General features: G+C 44.6%; 1 protein-coding gene across 50 annotated transcripts in view; it reads left to right on the top strand.

The window, feature by feature from the left end:
* Window positions 1–115: 115 nt before the first annotated feature.
* The window catches only part of Madd (MAP kinase activating death domain), a 55,829-nt gene continuing 32,790 nt past the window's right edge, over window positions 116–23,154 (top strand). For 26 of the 50 annotated variants that reach the window (XM_045139892.1, XM_045139939.1, XM_045139875.1 and 23 more), the window contains exons 1-15: window positions 116–265; window positions 3,335–3,465; window positions 3,613–3,758; window positions 5,004–5,591; window positions 5,995–6,298; window positions 7,199–7,330; window positions 8,038–8,151; window positions 12,283–12,363; window positions 16,412–16,590; window positions 17,915–18,150; window positions 18,305–18,461; window positions 19,022–19,125; window positions 19,212–19,402; window positions 20,003–20,256; window positions 20,479–20,618. In XM_045139892.1, the coding sequence (XP_044995827.1) occupies window positions 3,697–3,758; window positions 5,004–5,591; window positions 5,995–6,298; window positions 7,199–7,330; window positions 8,038–8,151; window positions 12,283–12,363; window positions 16,412–16,590; window positions 17,915–18,150; window positions 18,305–18,461; window positions 19,022–19,125; window positions 19,212–19,402; window positions 20,003–20,256; window positions 20,479–20,618 (2,542 nt within the window). In that variant the 5' untranslated portion in view covers window positions 116–265; window positions 3,335–3,465; window positions 3,613–3,696. Of the gene's footprint in view, window positions 266–3,334; window positions 3,466–3,612; window positions 3,759–5,003; window positions 5,592–5,994; window positions 6,299–7,198; window positions 7,331–8,037; window positions 8,152–12,282; window positions 12,364–16,411; window positions 16,591–17,914; window positions 18,151–18,304; window positions 18,462–19,018; window positions 19,126–19,211; window positions 19,403–20,002; window positions 20,257–20,478; window positions 20,619–23,154 lie in introns of all 50 variants that reach the window. The other 24 variants (XM_045139889.1, XM_045139934.1, XM_045139884.1 and 21 more) reach the window with 1 other exon arrangement.

Below are 23,154 nucleotides of genomic sequence, written 5' to 3'. Positions count from 1 at the left end.
TCAGTCTTCCTGCTGAGCTCGGCTCCAGCAGCTTTCCGCGCTGTTTGGTGCAGCCCCGCTCCCCCCGCGCAGTGGATGGTACGGCCCGGGCCCCCTCAGCTTTCCCCTCCCGCCCCGGGTGTGAGTGGTACGCGCCCCCCGGTGCAGACGCGGAACTGGCGCCCGCCTGCAGCCGCGCGGGGCCGGCCTGGCAGCTTCCTGGGTGCTCGGAAGGTAAAGGAGCCGGGCCTCTGGGAGCCCTAGCTGGGCACTTGAGGACTTCTAGGTGAGACGTGGAGCCCGCGGGCAACGGGCTCCAGGAGGAGAGGGTCAGTGCTGAGGCCTTCCTGGAGGAGTCTCGGCCGAGAGGGGATGGGGTCCGGCGGAGGGGGGAGACGCGGCCCGAGGTGGGGCGCCCGGGGTGCGGGAGCGCTGCGAGCTCGCGTGCGGCTCGGCTCCCCTCCTGCCCGCCGCAAGGTGCCGCTTCCAGGGTGGGGGCGAGGAACTGTCCAGCAGGTGAGGGGGCGGGAAGAGCTGTCCAGCCCCGGGCCCAAGTGGGCACTAGTGCCTGGCGTGTGTGCTCGCGCGCGTGTGTACGTGCGTGCGTGCACGCGCCTTATCTTTAATTAGGATTTAGAGCTCCCCGTTCGGTTCTCTGATAAGGGTATATTTAAACTTCATGCTTCGGTGTTGATTTGCTGAGGAGTAGACACACCACTTAATCTTGCCTGTAACTGCTCCTTTTTCCATCCTCGTGCATCTCAGTTCTTCCTCCTCCTTGGCCTCCTTTCCCAGTCCATCATTGCTTCAGCTCTTGCCCGACGCTGGACCAGTTTGTGCCGATGAGCTTGCAAGGTCACTGCCTGGAGAGGAGGCAGGGAGGCAAACCTCCCATTATGCTCACATCAGCAAAGATGTCCTATTGTCCTCGGGTCGGGTTCCGGAGTTTTTTTTTTCCTTTTCTATGAGGTCTTGCCCAAAATGAGGCATAAATCCAAAGAAATGGGTAGAAAGATCATTATAGCAGCATTCGAGAGGCAGAGGTAGGAGGATCACCGTGAGTTTCAGGCCACCCTGAGAATGAAAGGCATAGATGACACAAAAGGTCTGTGGTTCTAGCTGTGGATGGTGATGCAGGACATCAGCAGAAAGAAAAGCGTCTTGAGCTCTGAACCACATGGGGACAGGAGCTAGGGGTTCTATATTAGTAAACAGGCTTGAGTTAAGAGGCGGAGACAGCATGGTTGTTATGAAGACAGTGTGTGACTTATAGGTTGTTAGAGGATTTAGACTCTAGGGAAGGAAGAGAATGAGGTGGGGGGAAAGCCTTGGTTATCTCTGTAGTCTGAATAGCCAAATGCAGTGGCTGTTGATGAGGTAGGAATCGAGGCTAAAAATCTTTCCTATTACTGGATGGACGGCCTTGTAACTCTGGAAGGAGATGAGAACTATAACACGTAATGATGAGTTTGGAGAGGAGCTCAATACCGCCAACACTAGAGAGGCCCCCATGCCTCATTTATTAGTAGGAAAAAGCTTCAGGTCCCACTTTTGAGATTTTAGACAGAAAGGGCTGTAGGTTTTCCATGTAAACCCACAATTCAATACTTAGCCTAGAGTTTTGGTTCTTATGAATTCTGTTTTAAGATACTACATGTCTATATAGAAATTTACCCATATCCCGTTCCACATCTCTTTCTCTCCTTTTCATTCTTAGGAAAGCTGACTATAAGGGTACCCTACTTCGGCAGTATGCCCATGCCTTTAGCGCTTGGGAAAACCAAAAGGCTGGAGCTTTTGAGGCAGTGGTGATCTCCAGAAACGAGTTAGGGTATGTCATGCTCAGAAACTTGGTGAGGAGCTCTCTCTATTAGAAGACATAAGTGGGAAAGGAGCAGACAACAGATGGGAGAGAAGATAACCTGACTCTCAGGTGCTGTCAGTGAAAGAGGTGTCTTCAGGTGCAGGGAGAGTGAATTGTTATGGACCCTGGCTGACTGTGGAGTAGCAGCTGCTATCACTGTACGGTCACCAACAGGGGAGGGGCTGTGGCTCTGCTATAAATAGTGCTGGGAGCCAGAGTCGCTATGGAGACACAACTGAATCCTATTACCTGTGGGTCCTCTATTGGGAGCAAGGGAAAAGAGGGAGCAGTATTTTGAGGACACTAAAGGTATTGTAAATAGGTCTTGTTTATAGGTAGAAGAGGGGGGAAAAAAGGTAGAACTCCTAGTTATTATCTTAAGTCAAATAAGATCCTAAACATACAGGGAGTGTATATGTCTGTATGTATTGGCATATACAATGAATGGAGGGGTGGGGGGTTGTGTATGTGTGTGTGTGGCAGTGTAATGGGATTTTTGTGTATGCAGTGAATAGAGTCTCAGTGTGGCCTTCTATAGAGTGTAAAAGCATGATCCTGGAATACTGGAAACAGCTCTGTAGTGGAGTATATTTTGAGAAGAATATGGAAACATAGCAAGAAGTACTAGATAACTAAGATCATATACACTTTCCCTCATTTTAGGCCTATGGCTTAAGAATTCCTTTGAGTACCTCTCCAGTCCTTGCCTAAATTCTAGTATTTTCTGAGCCCAGTTAGTAAATTCTGTAACATGGCATTGAACTTGGCCTTATCTGCATGTATTATATTACTAATTCCAATCCCAAGGCCGGAGTAAAGAAGAGCTAGTTGGTTCAGTACCACGGGCAGAGCCAGTAGCAGTAGACATTGAACCCTTTCTTGATGAAGGTGATTCGGCAGTTGGGACATGGACATTCTTTATGCGAGATCACATGAGCTGGAGAGTCAGCTGTTGTTATTGCAATGAACTAGAAAGTCTCTGTGGTAGTTCCTTATCAAGCTGAATGCTATGTGTTGAAATAGAATGACGAGGCTGATTGAAAAGTCTGGTTTGGGGCTGGAGAGATTGGTCAGAGGTTAAAAGTACTTGCTTGAAAAGACTGCTTTGATCCTGATCATCTCTGGAGTTGTCCTGAAAGTAACTAATGATTGTTATAATTACTGGGTCCAGATTAGACTGCCTAAGGCTGTTTTTTGTTTTTTTTTTTTTTTTTGTTTTGTTTTCAGAAACAGAGCCCCAAGGGTTAGGCTAGAAATGAGCTACTTAGTAGAGTACAAAGGTGAGCCGATATTTCTCCAACCCCTCCTCTTTTTTTTTTTTTTTTTTTTTGCCCCAAGGTAGGGTCTCACTCTAGCTCAGGCTGACCTAGATTTCACTCTGTAGTCTCAGCGTAACCTCGAACTCATGGCGATCCTCCTGCCTCCGCCTCCCAAGTGCTGGGATTAAAGCCATGCAACACCATGCCCGGCTCCCTCCTCTTTCTTTTGCAGTGTTGAGGATTGAACCCTGGGCTTCACACATGCTAGGCAAGCACTCTACCACTGACCTGCACCCTCCCCAGCCCCTATCCTACTTGCCATTTGACTCCGGGAACGCATAAACCTAAGGGACACTCAACCAGGCAAGTATCAGGTTCTCCTATCCTTAGTATTAAAGTGGAAGGCCTTCTGACCTGTGCCCTTGCTGGGATGAAATTGAGAGGGCTGATCCTCTTAGCCACAACAATGGATCCTATCAGTACTTTTTTCCTATTAACTTGAATTTTCAGATAATATCAGAATTCCTCCTGAGAATGCTGATCCCTTGCTTAGTGTCCTGAAGTTTCTCTGAGATGAACCAATGAATTGGAACCATGGTGCAAAAGAAGAAATTCTGCCCTCGGTTACTTGACTATCTAGTGATCGTAGGAGCCAGGTAACCAAGAAGACTGATTGCTGTCTTGTCGTGCAGGGCAGTCACACACTCTGCACTTATTCTTTCCTTATTTTCATGTTATTCTGCATAGTTTGTTATTATTTTATCCTGATAGGAACATTGACGTTGGCCAGGAAAACCACACAGTTGAGTAGGTCAAGAATATTGTCTGTATAGACAGTGCAGAAGTTAACTCATATCATTGTGATTTTGAGCAAATAATACTCTTTGAGGGGAGGGGATAGTTAAGGCAGGATCTTACTTTTGCCCCAGACTGACCTGGAACTCACTCTGTTTCCCAGGCTGGCCACGAACTGATGGCAATCTTTCTATCCTCCTTATGCCAGGATAGAGAATGGGCATGAGGTACCATGCTCAACCAAATATGTTCTGTTTTGTTTATTTTCTTGAGGCAGGTTCTCACTCTAGCCCAGGCTGACCTGGAACTCACTCTGTAGTTCCAGGCTGATCTCAAACTCAAGGTTATCTTCCTACCTCTGCTTCCTGAATGCTGGGATTAAAGCTGTGTGCCACCATACCTGGCCAAATATACAAGCAGAGCGAGGGTAGGGGGAGAAAGAGAATGGGCATGCCAGTGTCTCTTGCTGCTAAAGCAGCAAGTGAACTCCAGATGCATGTACTACTTTATGCATCTGGATTTACACAGGTGCTGGGGAATGGGACCTAGGCCAGCAGGCGTTGCAAGCAAGCACCTTTAACCACTGAACCATCTTCCCCAGTCCCTAATACATTCTTTATACCCAACTTTTCTTATTTTGTAAAAAAGAAAAAGTACATTGTGCTCTTCTTCACCTCCATGTGTTCTCTTGGTAATTCATTAGCTAATGCACTTTTGAAGGTGCTACCGTCTTAAGGTGATCATGAGTAGTTCGTTATTGAAACTTTCCTTTCAAGATGTGTCTTGCTGAGCATGATGGTGCAAGCCTTTAATCCCAGCACTTGGGAAGCAGAGGTAGAAAGATTGCTGTGCACTATGAGTTCCAGGTCAGCCTTGGATTGAGTAAGACCCTAACTCAAAAAAACCAAAATAAGGAAAAAAAAAAAAAAAGGTATCTTCATTTAGCTTGCCAACTCAATGTGTCACACAGTCTCCAGTCATCCAGGGCCCTACAGTTAGCCTAAAATCCAAAGGAATGGTTTTGAGTTCTATTTGTTGATTGTGGTTAAAATGTGATCACATATTCTACCCCTTCAAGCTGCTCAGTTTGTCTGTATTCTCTTCAGGCACCCAAGCAGTGATAGTGTGGCCCAGACTCCTGAACTGCTTCGGCGATACCCACTAGAGGATCACCCCGAGTTCCCCCTGCCCCCAGACGTAGTGTTCTTCTGCCAGCCAGAGGGCTGTCTTAGTGTGCGGCAGCGGCGCATGAGCCTTCGAGACGACACTTCTTTTGTCTTCACCCTCACCGACAAAGACACTGGAGTCACTCGTTATGGCATCTGTGTTAACTTCTACCGCTCCTTCCAAAAGCGAATGCCTAAGGAAAAGGGGGAAGGTGGAACAGGATCCCGCGGGAAGGGATCCACCTGTTCATCGGAAGAGGCTGGCGCCGAGAGCTCCGAGATTGGCTCGTCCCTGCAGCCTCCTAGTGCTGAGTCCACTCCTGACATGAACCAGTCTCCTCGGGGCAAACGCCGGGCAAAGGGAGGCAGCCGTTCCCGCAACAGCACCCTGACGTCCTTGTGTGTGCTCAGCCACTACCCATTCTTCTCCACCTTCCGAGAGTGTCTGTATACCCTCAAACGTCTGGTAGACCGCTGTAGCGATCGACTGCTGGGCAAGAAACTGGGCATCCCTAGAGGAATACAAAGGTATGGTTTGCTACTCAGGCTAGAAGGAAGGGGATGCACTTAGAAATTTGTTGTGATTAGTATGTAAGAGGCATAAGAAATTTCCTCTATAACCTGAGCTCCTTTGATCTGTTTAACTTCATTGGTCCTTACTAAGCACAAGACCACTGCAGAGTTGGCCCTCCTTTGGCTGTGTTTAGAGTAATGCTGAGGAGCTGAACAATTTATGGGAGATGTGACATTGAATCCTATCACATATACCTTTCAGCACTTGTTCTTGCCACCATACGTACCCTCTGGTTGCATCTGAGCTCAGAGTAGGCGTTCCTCATGACACTTCTTTCCTTGTTATCATGGTTATACTGGCTTGCAGTGGTGGCAGCTGCCAGTGCTCACGTCTTCATTCTTGCCGTCTGCTCCTCAGGGACACCATGTGGCGCATTTTTACTGGGTCACTATTAGTGGAGGAGAAGTCAAGTGCCCTTCTGCATGACCTTCGGGAGATTGAGGCATGGATCTATCGATTGCTGCGTTCCCCAGTACCTGTCTCTGGGCAGAAGCGAGTGGACATTGAGGTTCTACCCCAAGAGCTACAGTCAGCTCTGACCTTCGCTCTTCCAGACCCTTCTCGATTCACCCTCGTGGATTTCCCTCTCCATCTTCCCTTGGAACTTCTGGGTGTGGATGCCTGTCTCCAGGTGCTAACATGCATCCTGCTGGAGCACAAGGTGAGAAGGCTAGCTTTATAAACCTTTCTAGAAAGAGCTTTGAATGTGACAGGGACTTGTATGTATCATGAGCTTTGTTTGTTTGTTTTGGTTTTGTTTTCTTGAGGTAGGGTCTCACTCTAGCTCAGGCTGACGTGGAATTCACTATGTGGTATCAGGGTGGCCTGAAACTCACAGCAATCCTCCTACCTCTGCCTCTCAAGTGCTGGGATTAAAGGCATGTGCCACCATATCCAGCTTTATCATGAGTTCTTTGAGGACAGGGACTGTCTTTTTCATCTTTTTTCAAGAGGTAACATGATGACAGGTATATAGCGGGAATTTGGTAGGTGTAGGTTGAATTAAGAGATTGGTGCCATGCAGGTTGTTTTCAGAGGGTTTGGTGCTAGTTGAAATATCCTAATCTCATTCTCTGGGGATATCAGTAGTTCTGTTTTGGTATGGTCCTGGGATGGGAAGTGAAAGAATTAAAAAGGTAGTGATTCAGGACTGGAGAGATGGCTTAGCGGTTAAGCACTTGCCTGTGAAGCCTAAGGACCCCGGTTCGAGGCTCGGTTCCCCAGGTCCCACGTTAGCCAGATGCACAAGGGGGCGTACACGTCTGGAGTTCGTTTGCAGAGGCTGGAAGCCCTGGCACGCCCATTCTCTCTCTCTCCCTCTATCTGTCTTTCTCTCTGTGTCTGTCGCTCTCAAATAAATTAATTAATTAAAAAAAGAAGGTAGTGATTCAAAGGAAGATTTCTACAGTGCTTAGGTTGGAAGAGTCATAGCAGAATGGAGCCATGGCGATTGTGGACCCTGAGCTACAGCTATAGGTGTGGTGAGACAGAAGTTGGAAATTGTTTTCTCATTCACTTTATTTTATGTTGCTGAGTAATCCTTACTGTGTGGCCATGGCAGGTGGTGCTGCAGTCCCGAGACTACAACGCACTCTCTATGTCTGTGATGGCATTCGTGGCAATGATCTATCCCCTGGAATACATGTTTCCCGTCATCCCACTGCTTCCCACCTGCATGGCATCAGCAGAACAGGTGAGTCTCAAGGTGTCTTCTGGTTTTGTCACCTCTGTCTTCTTAAGGAAGAAAGCTCAATGGTCAGAGAAGCCCTAAGTTAGTACTGGTTCTCAGTTTCTTATAACATGTCTGAAAATTTTGATTGATTGGGCTGGAGTGATGATTTAGTGGTTAAGGTGCTTGCCTACAAAGTCTAAGGACCCAGGTTTGATTCCCCAGGTCCCACATAAGGAGATGCACAAGGTGGCACATGCATCTGGAGTTTGTTTGCAGTAGCTAGAGGCCTTGGCATATCCATTGTCTATCTGCCTCTCTGTCTCTTTCTAATAAATATTAAGTAAATAAGATATAAAATTTTTAAAAAATTGATTTGAAGTGAATATATATATATATATATATATATATGTATGATTCAAATTGATTATGTATATGATACATACACACATACATGCATGCACACACATATATTTTTGGTTTTTCTAGGGAGGGTCTCACTGTAATACAGGCAGACTTGAAATTCACTATGTAGTCTCAGGGTGGCCTCAAACACGTGACAGCCCCTACCTCTGCCTCCAGAGTGCTGGGATTAAAGGTGTGTGCCACCATGCCTGGCCTCTTCCTTTCTTTCTTTGAGAAAGAGAAAGAAAACGAATTTTGACTTGATGAGTCCCAACTAGGCTTTATCTCTTATCCTTATTATTTCTCATTCTTTTTCTTTTCCACAGCTGCTGTTGGCTCCAACCCCATACATCATTGGTGTTCCTGCCAGCTTCTTCCTTTATAAACTGGACTTCAAGATGCCTGATGATGTGTGGCTGGTGGATCTGGACAGCAATAGGGTGAGGTTCTGTGCCAAGGCATTGCAGGTCTAGAATAAGACTGTGTTCTAGATCTAATCCTGTGATACCTGTTTTTCTAGATGATTTCTATTGTGAGACTCTTTGAAACAGTTCCTTTCCTTTGCCTTTTTCCTTCCTTCCTTCCTTTCTTCTATTATGATTACTGTGGGGAGGGGGGAGGACGTATGTGTATGTGTAGGCCATAGGTCAACTTTGGTGTCTTGGTGTCAATCCTCAAGTGCCATCACCTTTTTTTGGTTGTTCAAGGTGGGGCTTCACTGTAGCCCTGGCTGAACTGAAATTCACTGTATAGTCTCAGGCTGGCCTCAAACTCACAGTGATCCTCCTACCTCTGCCTCCTGAATGCTGGGATTAAAGGCGTGCACCACCATGCCTGCACATACCTGGTTCCCATCACTTTTTTTTTTTTTTTTTTAATGAGAGAGAGAGAGAATTGGTGCACCAGGGCCTCCAGCCACTGCAGTCAAACTCTAGATGTGTGTGCCACCTTGTGCACATATGTGATCTTGTGTGCTTATGATGTCTTGTGCGTCTGGCTTACATGGGATCTGGAGAGTTGAAATGACTCCTTAGGCTTCTCAGGCAATTGCCTTAACCTCTAAGCCATCTCTCCAGCCCCCATCACCTTTTGTGAGACAGGGTCTCTCACTGGTCTGGAATTTTCAAGTGGGCGAGTGACTAGCTGGCCAGTGAGCTCCAGGGATCCATCTGTTTGCCTCTCCATTTTGGGATTACAAGTATGCACCACCACACCTAACTTGTATTTTTTGTTGTTTGTTTTGTGTTTTTTTTTTTTTTTTTTTTGAGGTAGGGTCTTGCTCTAGCCCAGGCTGACTAGGAATTCACTCTAGTCTCAGGGCGGCCTTGAACTCACATCAGTCCACCTACCTCTGCCTCCAAAATGCTGGGATTAAAGGCATGCACCACTATGCCCAGTTTAACTTTTATTTTTATTTTTTATTTTATTTTTGGTTTTTTGAGGTAGGGTCTCACTCTGGCCCAGGCTGACCTGTAATTCACTATGTAGTCTCAGGGTGGACTTGAACTCATGGTGATCCTTCTACCTCTGCCTCCCGAGTGCTGGGATTAAAGGCGTGTGCCACCACACCCAGCTTTAACTTTTATTAAAAAAAAATATTTTATTTATTGATTTATTTGCAAGGAGAGAGAGAGAAAGAAATAGAATGGATACATCAAGCAAGGCCTGTTGCCTCTGTAAACAAACTCCAGGTGCATATGTCAATTTGTGCATCTGGCTTTATGTGGGTACTGGAGAATTGAACCAGGCCAGCAGCTTTGTCAGCAAGTATCAAGTATCTTTAACCACTGAGTCATTTCCCCAGCCCATGTCTAACATTTTTGGTGTTGTTTTTTTCAAGGTAAGGTCTTACTTTAGCCCAGGCTGACCTAGAACTCACTCTAGTGTGTTCTGGCCTTGAACTCACAGTGACCCTCCTACTTCTGCTTCCCAAGTGCTGGGATTAAAGGTGTGCACCATCACACCTGGCTTTTATACCTGCCTTTTTTGTTTGTTTCTTTGTTTTTCAAGGTAGGGTTTCACTCTAGCTCAAGCTGACCTGGAATTCACTATGTAGTCTCAGGGTGGGCCTCAAACTCACAGCGATCCTTCTACCTCTGCCTCCCAAGTGCTGGGATTAAAGATGTCACCACACCTGGCCTTTTTTTTCCTTTTATTTATTTATTTATTTATTTATTGAGTTAGGGTAGTCCTCTAGCCCAGGCTGACCTAGAATTTACTATGTAGTCTCAGTCTGACCTTGAAGTCACAGCGACCCTCCTACTTCTCCCTCTTGAGTGCTGGGATTAAAGACATGTGCAACCATGCTCTGCTGCCTTTTTTTTAAACACGGATTTTGAGGGTTGAACTCAGGTCCTTATGCTTGCAAAGTAAGCACATTGCAGACTGAGTTACCTTCCCATCTTGAGACATTTCTTTTCTAATACTACTTTTACTTTATTGACCAGGTAGACCTTGGCTACGACTCAAAGAATTACAGGATTTACTTTTGTATAAACAAGAGCTCCTCCTGCATTCTCCAAGAGAATGAGTGTAGTTACTTTTGTGGAATATACATATACATACATATATAATCTGCTAAGGGGCTTCCTGGGGTATATTTTTCAGTAAGAAACTATTTCAGTGGGGCTGGGAAGGTGGCTGACTGGTTCAAGGCTCTTGCTTGCAAAGCCTGCTTGTTTGGGTTCAATTCTATAACCATCCATGTAAGTCATATACAAAAAGTGGCACATGTGTCTGGTGTCCATTTGAAAAGCCAAAAGGTCCTGGTGTATGCATACACACATACATGAGCAAACAGATAAAATTAAAGTTTTAAAAAAGAAACTTTCAAAATCAGGCATGGTGGTCCACACCTTTAATCCCAGCGCTTGGGAGGCAGAGGTAGGATGATCACTATGAGGTCAAGGCTACGCTGAGACTACATAGTGAATTCCTGGCCAGCCTGGATTAGAGGAAGACCCTACCTCAGAAAACATAATATAAAAAAAAAGAAAGGGCTGGAGAGATGGCTTAGTGGTTAAGCGCTTGCCTGTGAAGCCTAAGGACCCCGGTTCGAGGCTCGGTTCCCCAGGTCCCACGTTAGCCAGATGCACAAGGGGGCGCACGCGTCTGGAGTTCGTTTGCAGAGGCTGGAAGCCCTGGCGCGCCCATTCTCTCTCTCTCCCTCTACCTGTCTTTCTCTCTGTGTCTGTCTCTCTCAAATAAATAAATAATTAAAAAAAAATAAAATAAAAAATAAAAAAAAAGAAAGAAGGAAACTTTCATTCTGGCATGGAGGCACAGGTAGGAGGCAGAGGATCACCATGAGTTTGAAGCCAGCCTGGGACTACAGAGTGAGTTCCACGTCAGCCTGGAGTAGATTAACACCCTAACTCAAAAAGCAAACAAAAAATAAATAATTAAAAAAAAAAGAAAGAAAAAGAGCCAGACATGGTGGCTCACACCTTTAATCAAAGCACTCGGAAGGTAGAGGTAGGAGGATCATCATGAGTTTGAGACTTCCCTAAGACTACATAGTGAATTCCAGGTCAACCTGGGCTAGAGTGAGACCCTACCTTGAAAAGCCCCCAAAAAGAAAAAAAACTTTCAGCACAGATTTATTATTACTATTTACAAAGTTTTACAAAGTATATTAAAACATGGGGGATGGAGAGATGAATTAGCAGTTAAGGTGCTTGCCTGCAAAGTCAAGAGACTGAGGTTTGATTCTCCAGGACCCACATAAGACAGATGCACAGGTTGCACATGTGTCTGGAGCTTGTTTTCAGTGGCTGAAGCCTCGGCGCACCCATTCTCTCTCTCTCTCTCTCTCTGCCTCTTTCTCTCTCTCAAATAAATAAATAATAATAAAAAACTGGGTAAAAGCCTGATGATATGTGTTATTATAAATTTTTTAAAATTTTAAATAAAAAAGTATATATGGGCTGGAGAGATGGCTTAGCATTTTAAGGCATTTTCCAGCAAAGCCAAAGGACCCAGGATCAACTCCCCAGGACCCACGTAAGCTAGATTCACAAGGTGGCACATGCATCTGGAGTTTGTTTGCACCCATTTTCTATCTGCTTCTTTCTCGCTCCCGCTCTCTCAAATAAATAAATAAACATATTTAAATAAAAATTTAAAAATTATATATAAATATTTATCTATTTGAGACAGAGTGAGTATGGGTTTGCCAGGGCCTCCTGGCACTGCAAATGAACTCCAGACATATCTGCCACTTTATGCATGTGGCTTGATGTGGATACTGGGGATACAAGACCATCAGGCTTTGCAAGCAGGCACCTTTAACCACTGAGCCATGTCTCCAGTCTCATAATAAAATTTTAAGAAATAAAACAAATGTAAAGACTTGTAGTTCTGTTATTTAGAGATAGGCACCAGTGACAGGTATATTTCTTTTCGGATGTACTTGGATATCTCAGGTGTGTTTGTTTTATCTCCAAGTGTGCAGTGTAACATAATACTGCACATATAAAATAATGCTCCTATGTGTGTTATTTGCCTTTATGTAATTGTAACTCATGGGTAGTTAATTCTGAGGTTATGACTCTGTCTGTTCTCTGCTGCAGGTGATTGCCCCCACCAATGCAGAAGCGCTGCCTGCTCTGCCAGAACCAGAGTCTCTAGAGCTGAAAAAACATTTAAAGCAGGTGAGTGAAAAATGACAGAAAAGAAAAGGCATAACTGGTTGCTGTAGGAAGGTAGCTATTCTAAGCACCACTGGCCTTCTGGGTTACAAGTGGACTAGATTTTCTTTGCTTCAAAGGGGCTTAAGAAGAGGTATATCACAATTTTAGGTAGCAGAGTTAATCTCAAAAAGATTCCTTCTATTTCACTGTTTGCTCTATCATCCTCTCCTCTGTATGATGCTATATAAAATAGCCCTTCAAGTTAGGGTGGTGGTACACACTTATAATCCCAACACTAAGAGGCTGAGGATGGAAGATAATGAGTTTGAAGCCAGTCTGGGCTATTATAGTGAGGTTCTAAATAAAATAAAAAAAACAAAACATGTTTCTTATCATGTCTGCCATATTTCTGGTTTTGTAACATTTTCTGGCTCTTGTAAGGTGAAGGGCTGCTTTTATATTATCTTCTTGAATTTATCCCAATGTCCATATAGACAGCTTTCCTCAAAAGTTTCTCTGTGTGTGTGTGTATGTATGTATGTATGTATGTATGTATATATGTATGTATATGTATGTATATATGTATGACAGATATGGTGGTGCATGCCTTTAATCTCAGCACTTGGGAGGCAAAGATAGGAGGATCATTGTGAGTTCGAGGCCAGCCTGAGACAACATAGTGAATTCCAGGTTAGCTTGGGCTAAAGTGAGACACTACCTCAAAAATAACAAGCAAACAAACAAGAAAGGTTTCTTTATTTAGGTCTGGCTGAATGCTTGCCTCACAAGCATGAGGATAAGTCAGATTCCTAGCACTCACACAGAAGCTGGATGTGGTATGTGTCTGTAATCCCAACTTGGGATACAAAGAGCCAAGAGGATCCCTAGGGCTTCTTAGCTAGGCTAGCTATCAGTTACCTCTAGGTTTAGTATGAGACCCTGTCTCAAAATTAGTAAGATGGCTGGGTGTGGTGTAACACAACTTTAATTCCAGCACTTGAGAGGCAGAGGTTGGAGGATGGCCATGTGTCCAAGGCCACCCTGAGTCTACATAGTGAATTCCAGGTCAGCCAGAGCTAGAGTGAGACCAAACCAATAAATATAATAAAAAACAATAAGAAGAAGAAGGAGGTGGAGGAGGAATCCATGTGTGTTGGCTCCTGCTTAAAGTCTCAGCTCTTGGGAGGCTGATGTTCAAGAATCTTACTCTAGTTATCCTGGGCTCGAGTGAAACCCTGCCTCAAAAACAAAAATTAAGATGGCCAGGCATGGTGGCCATCACACAACTTTAATTCCAGCATTCGGGAGGCAGAGGTAGGAGGATTGCCATGAGTTTGAGGCCACCCTGAGACTCCATAGTGAATTCCAGGTCAGCCTGGGCTAGAGTGAGACCCTACCTCGAAAAAGCAAAAAAAAAAAAAAAAAAAAACCAACAAAAAATAAAATGGAGAGAAATTGAGGAAGACACCTGATGTCGACCTCTGGCCCCCACATACATGCATGTGTACTCATGTGAACACACACATGCACTAAGAACCTTTTATACATTAAAAAAAAGTCCTTTGGGGCTAGAGAGATAGCTCAGCAGTTAAGGCACTTGCCTGCAAAGCCTATGGACTCCTGTTCTACTCTCCAGATTCCACATAGGCCAAACACATAAAGGTGAGGCAAAAACACAAGGTCGCATATGCCCACTAGGTGGCACAAGTGCTTGGGCTTCGGTTGCAATGGCTGAGGCACTTGCATGCCATTTCTCTCCCTCTCTCTCCCTTTGTCTGTCTGTCTCTCTTTCAAATAAAAACTAAAAAATTAAAAACCCTTTCTTTGAGTAAACCCTTACATGCATTTTTTATTGATTGATTTTCTTCTTCTGCATGCTGAACACAGTATCTGAAGGTAAAACATGATGAGTCTCCACTCCCTTCCCTGTTCTGTGTATTCTGTAGGACCACCAGTAGATAATACTGTGCTTACTTTAGCAATCCTATTCTTATGTGAAGGTCTTTAGAAATCTTTTTCTCTGTGTTGTGTGACATACCTAGTAGTCCTTCTACATGGGATCCGTTTGACTTTGAGTGGGTCATTTTGTGTCATTCTCCTCTCACGTGCTTCATTGCTGTTGGTGTAATATGATATTTTATTACCACAGTGTGGTGAGGATTGCAAGTTCAAAAAGTTCTCTAGAAACCAGGTGTGGTGGTATACGCCTTTAATCCAGCACTCAGGAGGCAGAGGTAGGAATATCTGTGAATTCGAGGCCAGCCTGAGACTGCATAATGAATTCCAGGTCAGCCTGGGCTAGAGCAAGACCCTACCTCAAAAAAATTTTGGGGGGCTGGAGAAGTGGCTTAGCAGTTTAGCACTTGCCTGTGAAGCCTAAGGACCCCGGTTTGAGGCTCAATTCCCCAGGACCCACGTTAGCCAGGTGCACAAGGGGGCGCATGCATCTGTAGTTCATTTGCAGTGGCTGGAGCCCCTGGCACACCCATTCTCTCTCTCTCTCTGTCTCTCTGCCTCTTTCTCTGTCACTCTCAAATAAATAAAAATGAACAAAAAAAAAATGTTTTTTCTCTAGCTGTCTTCACTTGCAGTGCCTTAATTCTTGATGTCTGCTTCAAAGTGACTCATGCAATAAGAAGGTGATGTGTGAGCTTATGTCAGTTTATTTTAAGTATCAGTAGGGGCTAAGATCCTTTAGCTTCACTGATTCTGATCCCCCCCCACTTTTCAAGGTGTGGTCCATGGACTGCAGCATTAGTATTAGCTGGACTTATTAAAGGTATAGAATCATGCTGGGCATGGTGGCACACGGCTTTAATCCCAGCTCTTGGGAGACAGAGGTAGGAGGATTGCCATGAGTTCGAGGCCACCCTGAGACTGTGTAGTGCATTCCAGTCAGCCTGGACCAGAGTGAGACCCTATCTCGAATAACCAAAAAAAAAAAAAAAGACGTAGAATCACTGCAGATGCACTAATTCAGAACATACTCAAACAACAGCTATAACAACAGCCCAGGTGATTCTTATGTTCCCTGCTGGTCTCAAGCAGTGGTTTTCCAAACGCCCCATGGAGCCCAATAGAGCTGGGAACATTCAACATTTCAGATTCTTGTTCTCTAATGTCCTTCTGAGCAGCTCTGTCTTTACATCTCATCTGTTTCTATTTCCACATGAATTTCAAACTGGAAAGTACTTCTTGACTAAAAGAAATTGAAAAGTATTGTCCTGGACTTCATATTTCATCAAGTTGCCTTGAGCTAGTTTGACTTAAGATGAAAAGCTATATAATTGTGGCTATTTTCTAAAGGCTAAAATATTTGGATTCTTTTTCATGCCAGGCATGGTGGCACACACCTTTAATCCCAGCACTTGGGAGGCTGAGGTAGGAACGTTGCCTTGAGTTCGAGGCCACCTTGAGAATACATACTGAATTCCAGGTCAGTCTATGCTAGAGCAAGACCCTACCTTGGAAAACCAAAAAAATTATTTTTTTTAAATAAAATATATGGATTATTTTTCAAAGATGAAGGCTCTAAAATGAGTTGGTAATTATTTGTAAATGAGCACAATTCTTTGTTGAGAACTTTTTTTTTTGAAGCAGTGTCTCGCTGTAACCTAGGCTGACCTGAAATTAATTATGTAGTCTCAGGCTGGCCTGTAACTCATAGCAATCCTACTTCAGCCTCCTGAGTGCTGGGACTAAAGGCATGCACCACCATGCCTGGCTTTGTTGAGAACTTTTAAATTTTTCATTTATTTATTTATAAGCAGAGAGACAGACAGACCAAGAGAAACTAAAAGACGGAAAATGGGTACGCCAGGGTCACCAGCCACTGCAAACAAACTCCAGATGCATGTGCCACTTTGTGCATCTGGCTTTATGTGGGTGCTAGGGAATTGAACCCAGATCATTAGGCTTTGCAGACAAGTGTCTTAACCACTGAGCCATCTCTTTGGCCCCCATTGAGAACTTTTTGATTAGAGTGGTGCAAAAGACCTAAGTCATTTTTTTCCTAGGAGTTGAGATTGACTGCCCAAGACTTATATGAGGACTTTTTGTTGTTCTACAGGCCCTAGCCAGCATGAGTCTCAACACCCAGCCCATTCTCAATCTGGAGAAATTCCACGAGGGCCAAGAGATACCACTTCTCTTGGGAAAGCCTTCTCATGACCTTCAGTCCACACCTTCCACTGAATTCAACCCACTTATTTATGGCAATGATGTGGATTCTGTGGATGTTGCAACCAGGTAAGACCAAGCCAACTGCACATTTGTGAACTCTTAATTTGGTTTCTCTGATTTTTGAGTTTGAGATGGATAACTTCCCAGAGCCAAATTTTCCTTTTTTTTTGAGGTAGGGTCTAACTCTAGCTCAGGCATACCTGGAATTCACTATGTAGTCTCAGGGTGGCCTCGAACTCACGGCGATCCTCCTACCTCTGCCTCCCGAGTGCTGGGATTAAAGGCATGTGCCACAATGCCCAGTTTGTTTGTTTGTTTGTTTGTTTGTTTGTTTGTTTGTTTATTAGAGACAAACAGAGGAGAGAAAGAATGGGCATGCCTGGGCCTCTAGCCACTGCAAACAAATTCCAAATGCATGTGCCACCATTGTGCATCTGGCTTATGTGGAACCTGGAGAATTGAACCTGGGTCCTTGGGGTTCACAGGCAAGCACCTTAACTGTTAAGTCATCTCTCCAGTCCCCCTTTCTTTTTTCAGTTTTTTTAAAAAAAATTAATTTAATTTTTATTTGAGAGAGAGAAAGAGAATGGTTGTGCCAGGGCCTTCAGCCTCTGCAAATGAATTCCAGATGCATGCACCATCTTGTACATATGGCTTACATGGATCTTGGGGCACCAAACCTGGGCTCTTTGGCTTCACAGGCAAACACCTTAATCACTAAGCCATCTCCCCAGCTCCCAAATTTTTTATATATATAAAATATATATGCTATTTAGTTATATTTTCACCTTAGCAAAAGCAAGGAAAATAACTAGTTCATAACACTTTCAGCATGAAGAGAAAGGCTAATGTTCTTTAAGATAGCTCTTCCTGGGCTGGAGAGATGCCTTAGCAGTTAAGATGCTTGCAAAGCCTAAGGACCCAGGTTTGATTCCCCAGAATCCACGTAAGCCAGATGCACATAATGGGGCATGCATCTAGAGTTTGTTTGAAGTGGCTAAAGGCCTTGGAGTTCCCATTCTGTCTCCCTCTTTCTCAAATAAATAAATAAAAATAAAATATACTTTTTCAAAGCTGTGCGTGGTAGCACACACCTTTAATCCCAGCACTTGGGAGGCAGAGGTAGGAGGATCGCCATGGGCTCAAGGCCACCCTGAGACTACATAGTGAATTCCAGGTCAGTCTTAGCTAGAGAGTGAGACCCTACCTCAAAAAATGTGTGTGTGTGTGTGTGTGTGTGTGTGTGTGTGTGTATGTATTTTAAAAAAAGAAAAGATAGCTCTTCCCTTGGTGTTGGAAATCTGGTGTTGGGAGGTAGTCTAAGATAATGAGTATCCTAACTCTGTAGGGTACAGATCTTGGGTTATCTCACCACTCTCTTCTTCTCCAGAGTAGCCATGGTACGTTTCTTCAACTCCGCTAACGTGCTGCAGGGCTTTCACATGCACACACGTACCCTGCGACTCTTCCCTCGACCTGTGGTAGCTTTCCAAGCTGGGTCTTTTCTAGCCTCACGTCCCCGGCATACTCCCTTTGCTGAGAAACTGGCCAGGACCCAGGCCGTTGAGTACTTTGGAGAATGGATCCTTAACCCATCCAACTATGCCTTCCAACGAATTCACAACAGTGAGTCCTCCTGCCCCATACTAGTCCCCCTTCTGTCTTTGTCCTGCACATGGCCCTTCCCTTTGCTTGTTTACTTGTTAACCCTTGACCTGCCCCTTTTATGCTTTAGATTTTTTCCTACTTTTCTCTTATTTTTTTTTTCCTCTTTGGGTAGATATGTTTGATCCAGCCCTGATTGGTGACAAGCCAAAGTGGTATGCTCACCAGTTGCAACCCATCCACTACCGAGTCTATGACAGCAATTCTCAGCTGGCTGAGGCACTAAGTATGCCACCAGAGCATGACTCTGACTCTGACCCCACTGACGACAGGTGAGTCTTTCATGCTACCCTTTCTTCAGCACACAGAAGGCAAAATTGTATAGCAGTTATAGGTGTCAGTCTTTGAAGCCTTGCATTATAATTTTTTTTTTTTCTTCTTTCCTTTTTTCTTTTTGCTTTTTCTGAAGAATGGTCTAATTCTATCCCCAGGCTGACCTGGGAACTCACTCTAGACCCAGGCTGGCCCTGAACCCAAGGTGATCCTCCTATCTCTGCCTCCCGAGTATTAGGATTAAATGTGTGTGCCACCACGCCTGGCTTGGTTTGTTTCTTTCTTCTTCCTCATTTTTTTGAGACAGGGTCTCACTCCTAGTCTAGGCTGGCTTCAAACTCACACATTCCTCGCATTTAAGCTTCCTAAGTGCTGGGATTACAGGCATGAGCCATTAAGATTGGCTCTCGATGATTTTCTTGACTTTATCTTATTCTCTGACCTTGAGTAAGTGTGCATCCATCCCATTTTTATTCTAAGTATTGATTGTGGTGGATTCTTTTGTCTGCCCTTGCCTGATTTTCTATTTCTTTTCTATTTTATGCACTTTGTTCAGCAGTGCCAGTGATAGTGTGGAGTATGATGACTCCAGTTCTTCTTACTCCTCCCTGGGGGACTTTGTCAGTGAAATGATGAAATGTGACATCAATGGTGATACTCCCAGTAAGTGTGTATGGGGAGATTGGTCAGCTCTGGGCAGGAGTTAAGAGTTTGGGGAAGAGGTGGTCTGTACCTGTCTCTCTTGGCAGATGTGGACCCTCTGACACATGCAGCACTGGGAGATGCTAGTGAAGTAGAGATCGATGAGCTGCAGAACCAGAAGGAAGCCGAGGAGCCTGGCTCAGACAGCAAGAGCTCTCAGGAGCACCCTCCACTGCGCTCTAGCTCCAGTACTACTGCTAGCAGCAGCCCCAGCACCATAATCCATGGTGCCAGCTTTGTACGTGAGGATTTGGAAGGGTGATGGGTGAGAGCCACTGCTTGGGACGTGGGTCTTACACTTTAGCTATAGTCTGCCTCCTTCCTCATGCTCTTCCCATCCTCCTCTCCATAGGCTCTCTGGCTTATAGCCTCTGAGATATAGTTTTGACCCCAGAGAGGTTTCATTGGATCCACTTGTATAGTTTGTGAGGTCAGAGACCAGGAATACCACAGAGTTCTTTCCCCACATATTGCACAGTTTAGATGGCTGACAGGTCTGACCTGGCCTTACCAAACTGAGTCTATGGGAGGGCATCACCAGTGACCAGATAACCACTTTTTTGCTGCTGCTGTTGTTTCTTTTTATTTATTTATTTCAGAGTGACAGACAAAGAAAGAGGGAGAGGGAGAGGGAGAGGGAGAGAGAATGAAAATTGATGCATCAGGGCCTTTGCAAACGAACTCCAGATGCATGCACCACCTTGTTCATCTGGCTTACATGGGTACTGAGGAATCTAGCCTTGAACTGGGGTCCTTAGGCTTTATAGGCAAGCACTTAACCACTAAGCCATCTCTCCAACCTAACCACTTTTTTTTTTTAATTACATGTGGCCCTTAGGAACCTGCTGATTCTACAGAGATGGATGATAAGGCAACAGCAGGCAGCTCCAAATCTCTCCCTCCCATGCCTCCCAGTATTAGCAAATCAAATGTGGACAAACATCAGACAGAGATTGAAGAGGGGTCAATGCACCAACGAGCCTATGACAACCCATATTTTGAGCCCCAATATGGCTTTCCTCCTGAGGAGGATGATGATGAGCAGGGGGAAAGCTATACTCCTCGGTTCAGCCAGCCTGTTAATGGCACTCGGTGAGAGCCTGGGGATCCACTCTGGATGGGTAACTGAAGGAATCACTTTGAGGACCTTGGGTGAGGGTTGGTCTTGTGGTCCTGTCCTCCACAGAGGGTAGAGCGTTGAACTTTGGGTTTAAGAATTATGGGAAAGAAGCAGCAACTGCATTGTAGCATAAGGCCCACTCCCAAGATTAGGTACCCCTGCCTGGAGCTCATAGGTGCCACTGTGCATTCAAGGGCTCAACAACTGCTGCGGCCCAACAGCTTGAAACTGGCAAGTGACTCGGATGCAGAGTCAGACTCCCGAGCAAGCTCTCCTAACTCCACCATCTCCAACAACAGCACGGAGGGCTTCGGGGGAATCATGTCTTTTGCTAGTAAGTGCCTTTAGCTCTCTCATTCCTTTGCTTTGCTTTCTCTGTAGTGACGTCCAACGTGGCACATGTTGATTGGAACTTGAGATTTAAGGCTAGGCTGGCATTTGTCCTAGTTCAGATTGTTTGGGTGATACTGAATAAAACATTTTGTTGTTTTAAATTATGAATTGTGTGTGTGTGTATAAATTTAGGGGGAAATCACAAATTGTGGGGTTTAGGAAACATGCTATCATGTGGAAACACTGCATAGTCTATAAGGTTTATTTGAGAGAAATTGAGGGGTTTTGGAAGGGGGGAAACTGGAGTAGAGCTACAAGCACATAAACTTGAAAGAAGCTGAGACTTTTAAAGAGAAATTAGAGTAAAGCTGCAAGCATGTGGACTTGAGAGAAACAGGCTTTTAGGGAGAAATTAGGGTAAAGTTGTAAGCATGTGAAAAGGAGAATCCAAGAGCTTGTGTAGGGAAACCTAGGAGGAATCTACATGGCAGTTAGAAGGCTCAGAAAGAATATTGACAGAGCAGATATCAAAGCAGAGACCAAGAGATTCAGAGAGAATGCCGGGCGTGGTGATGCACGCCTTTAGTCCCAGCACTCAGGAGGCAGAGGTAGGAGGATCTCTGAGTTCGAGGCCAGCCTGAGACTACATAGTAAATTCTAGGTCAGCCTGGACCAGAGTGAGACCCTACACGAAAAAAACAACCCCCCCCAAAGAAAAAGAGATTCAGAAAGGAAATGAATGAAGAGGGTTACACTCCTTGGTATCCCGAGTTTAGAGTAAGTAAACAGGTATCTAGAGTTGGTGAGAGCATTTACATGGTAGATTCTGAGATCAGAGAAAAACCATACATGTAATTAAAGTGAGAAGTTATCCCAAGCTATAAAGCAGTGATCAGCAGAAAGGCCATGTAAACCAAGAAGCAGCGTTATGCTGCCCTCAAGCCCCTCCCCAGCCAGGCTGTCTGAGGGAGAAGCCAAACTCTCATGTGTCCTGCGACTGGAGCAAAGATGAGACTGTTTTTTGTTGTTGTTTTGTTTTGTGTTTTAATTTTTTTATGAGGAATAAAGTTTGGCTTTGTGCCTTTTTTTTTATTTTTATGAGTGAGAGAAAGAGAATTTCCTCTGCCTCACAAGTGCTGGGATTAAAGATGTGCACTACCATGCCTGGCTAATTTTTTTCTTAATTATTATTAACAACATATTTTATATGGCTACATCATGTGTTGGTACCCTCTTTTCCCTCCTCCCTGCCTCTATTCCAGTGGGAACCTTCCTCAGTGGGGTTGCAGGTATTCTATATATGGTTGTGGGTTATGCTTTGTGGGAACAGCAGTCAGTTATTTGGGGGGGGAGGGGATGCCTATAGGCATGATGTCTTAACCTGTGGCTTTTACAATATTTCTACTCCCTCTTCTGTAGAATTCCATGAACTGTGGTTTTTTGAGGTAGAGTCCTGTTCTAGTCCAGGCTGACCTGGAATTCACTATGTAGTAGGAATTCACTGTGATCTTCCTACCTCTGCCTCCCAAGTGCTAGGATGAAAGGCATGCGCCACCATGCCCTGCCTAAATTTTTTTTAATGAGGTTTAAAAAAACACAAGTTAGTGATTATTTATCAATTATTTATTTATTTGCAAGCAGAGAAAGAGGCAGAGAGATAAAGAAAGAGACAATGGGCACTCCAGGGCTTCTAACCACTGCAAACTCTAGATGCATGCACTTCCTTGTACAACTGGTTTTATGTGGGTACTGAGGAATTGAACCTGGGTCCTTAGGCTCTGCAGGCAAGCATTGTAACTTCTAAGCCATCTCTCAAGTCCCAGTGAGTTTTCTTTTTTTCTTTCAGTTTTTCGAGGTAGGGTCTCACTCTGGTCCAGGCTGACATGGAATTCTCAGGCTGGCCTCGAACTCACGGTGATCCTCCTACCTCTGCCTCCCCGAGTTCTGGGATTAAAGGTGTGCGCCACCACACCCAGCGAGTATTTTTTTTTTTTAAGATGGATGTTTAGTATGTTTCAGGCAAGATCATTGACATGTCAGCTGGAAAGCATTAAATTAAAAAATTTGCACTTAATTCTGGTCAGATTTACTTTGAATCTGATACCATCATTGACTGGTAAAGACATGCAATGAACATGAGCTTTCTGCTTAGAGAATATTTACAGCCATGGAGGATGTTGTCATTTAAAGGTGGGGAAACTGGCCAGAGAGATGGATCAGAGGTTAAGGTGCTTGCCTGCAAACCCTAATAATCGGGGTTTGATTCCACAGTACCAATGTAAAGCCAGATGCACAAAGTGGTTCATGCATCTGGAGTTTACTTACAGTGGCTAGAGACCCTGACAAGCCCATTGTCTCTCTTTCCCTCCCTCCCTTCCTCTCCCTCTTCCCCCTCTCTTTCTCCTTGCAAATTTTTTTTTAATGTAAAAAAATAAAATAAAGGTTGAAGGTACACTAGGGGTTAGAGACAGATGCCATAAGGGATAATTTGATTGTGATTGTGATTGAGTGTTTTTAGAAGTCAAGGAGGGACAGCA

Source organism: Jaculus jaculus, chromosome 1 (genome assembly GCF_020740685.1).
Source record: "Jaculus jaculus isolate mJacJac1 chromosome 1, mJacJac1.mat.Y.cur, whole genome shotgun sequence".
In the NCBI taxonomy this organism is placed as follows: domain Eukaryota; kingdom Metazoa; phylum Chordata; class Mammalia; order Rodentia; family Dipodidae; genus Jaculus; species Jaculus jaculus.
The sequence above is the reverse complement of the archived record's forward strand: the minus strand, read 5'-3'. Positions and strand labels throughout refer to the sequence as shown.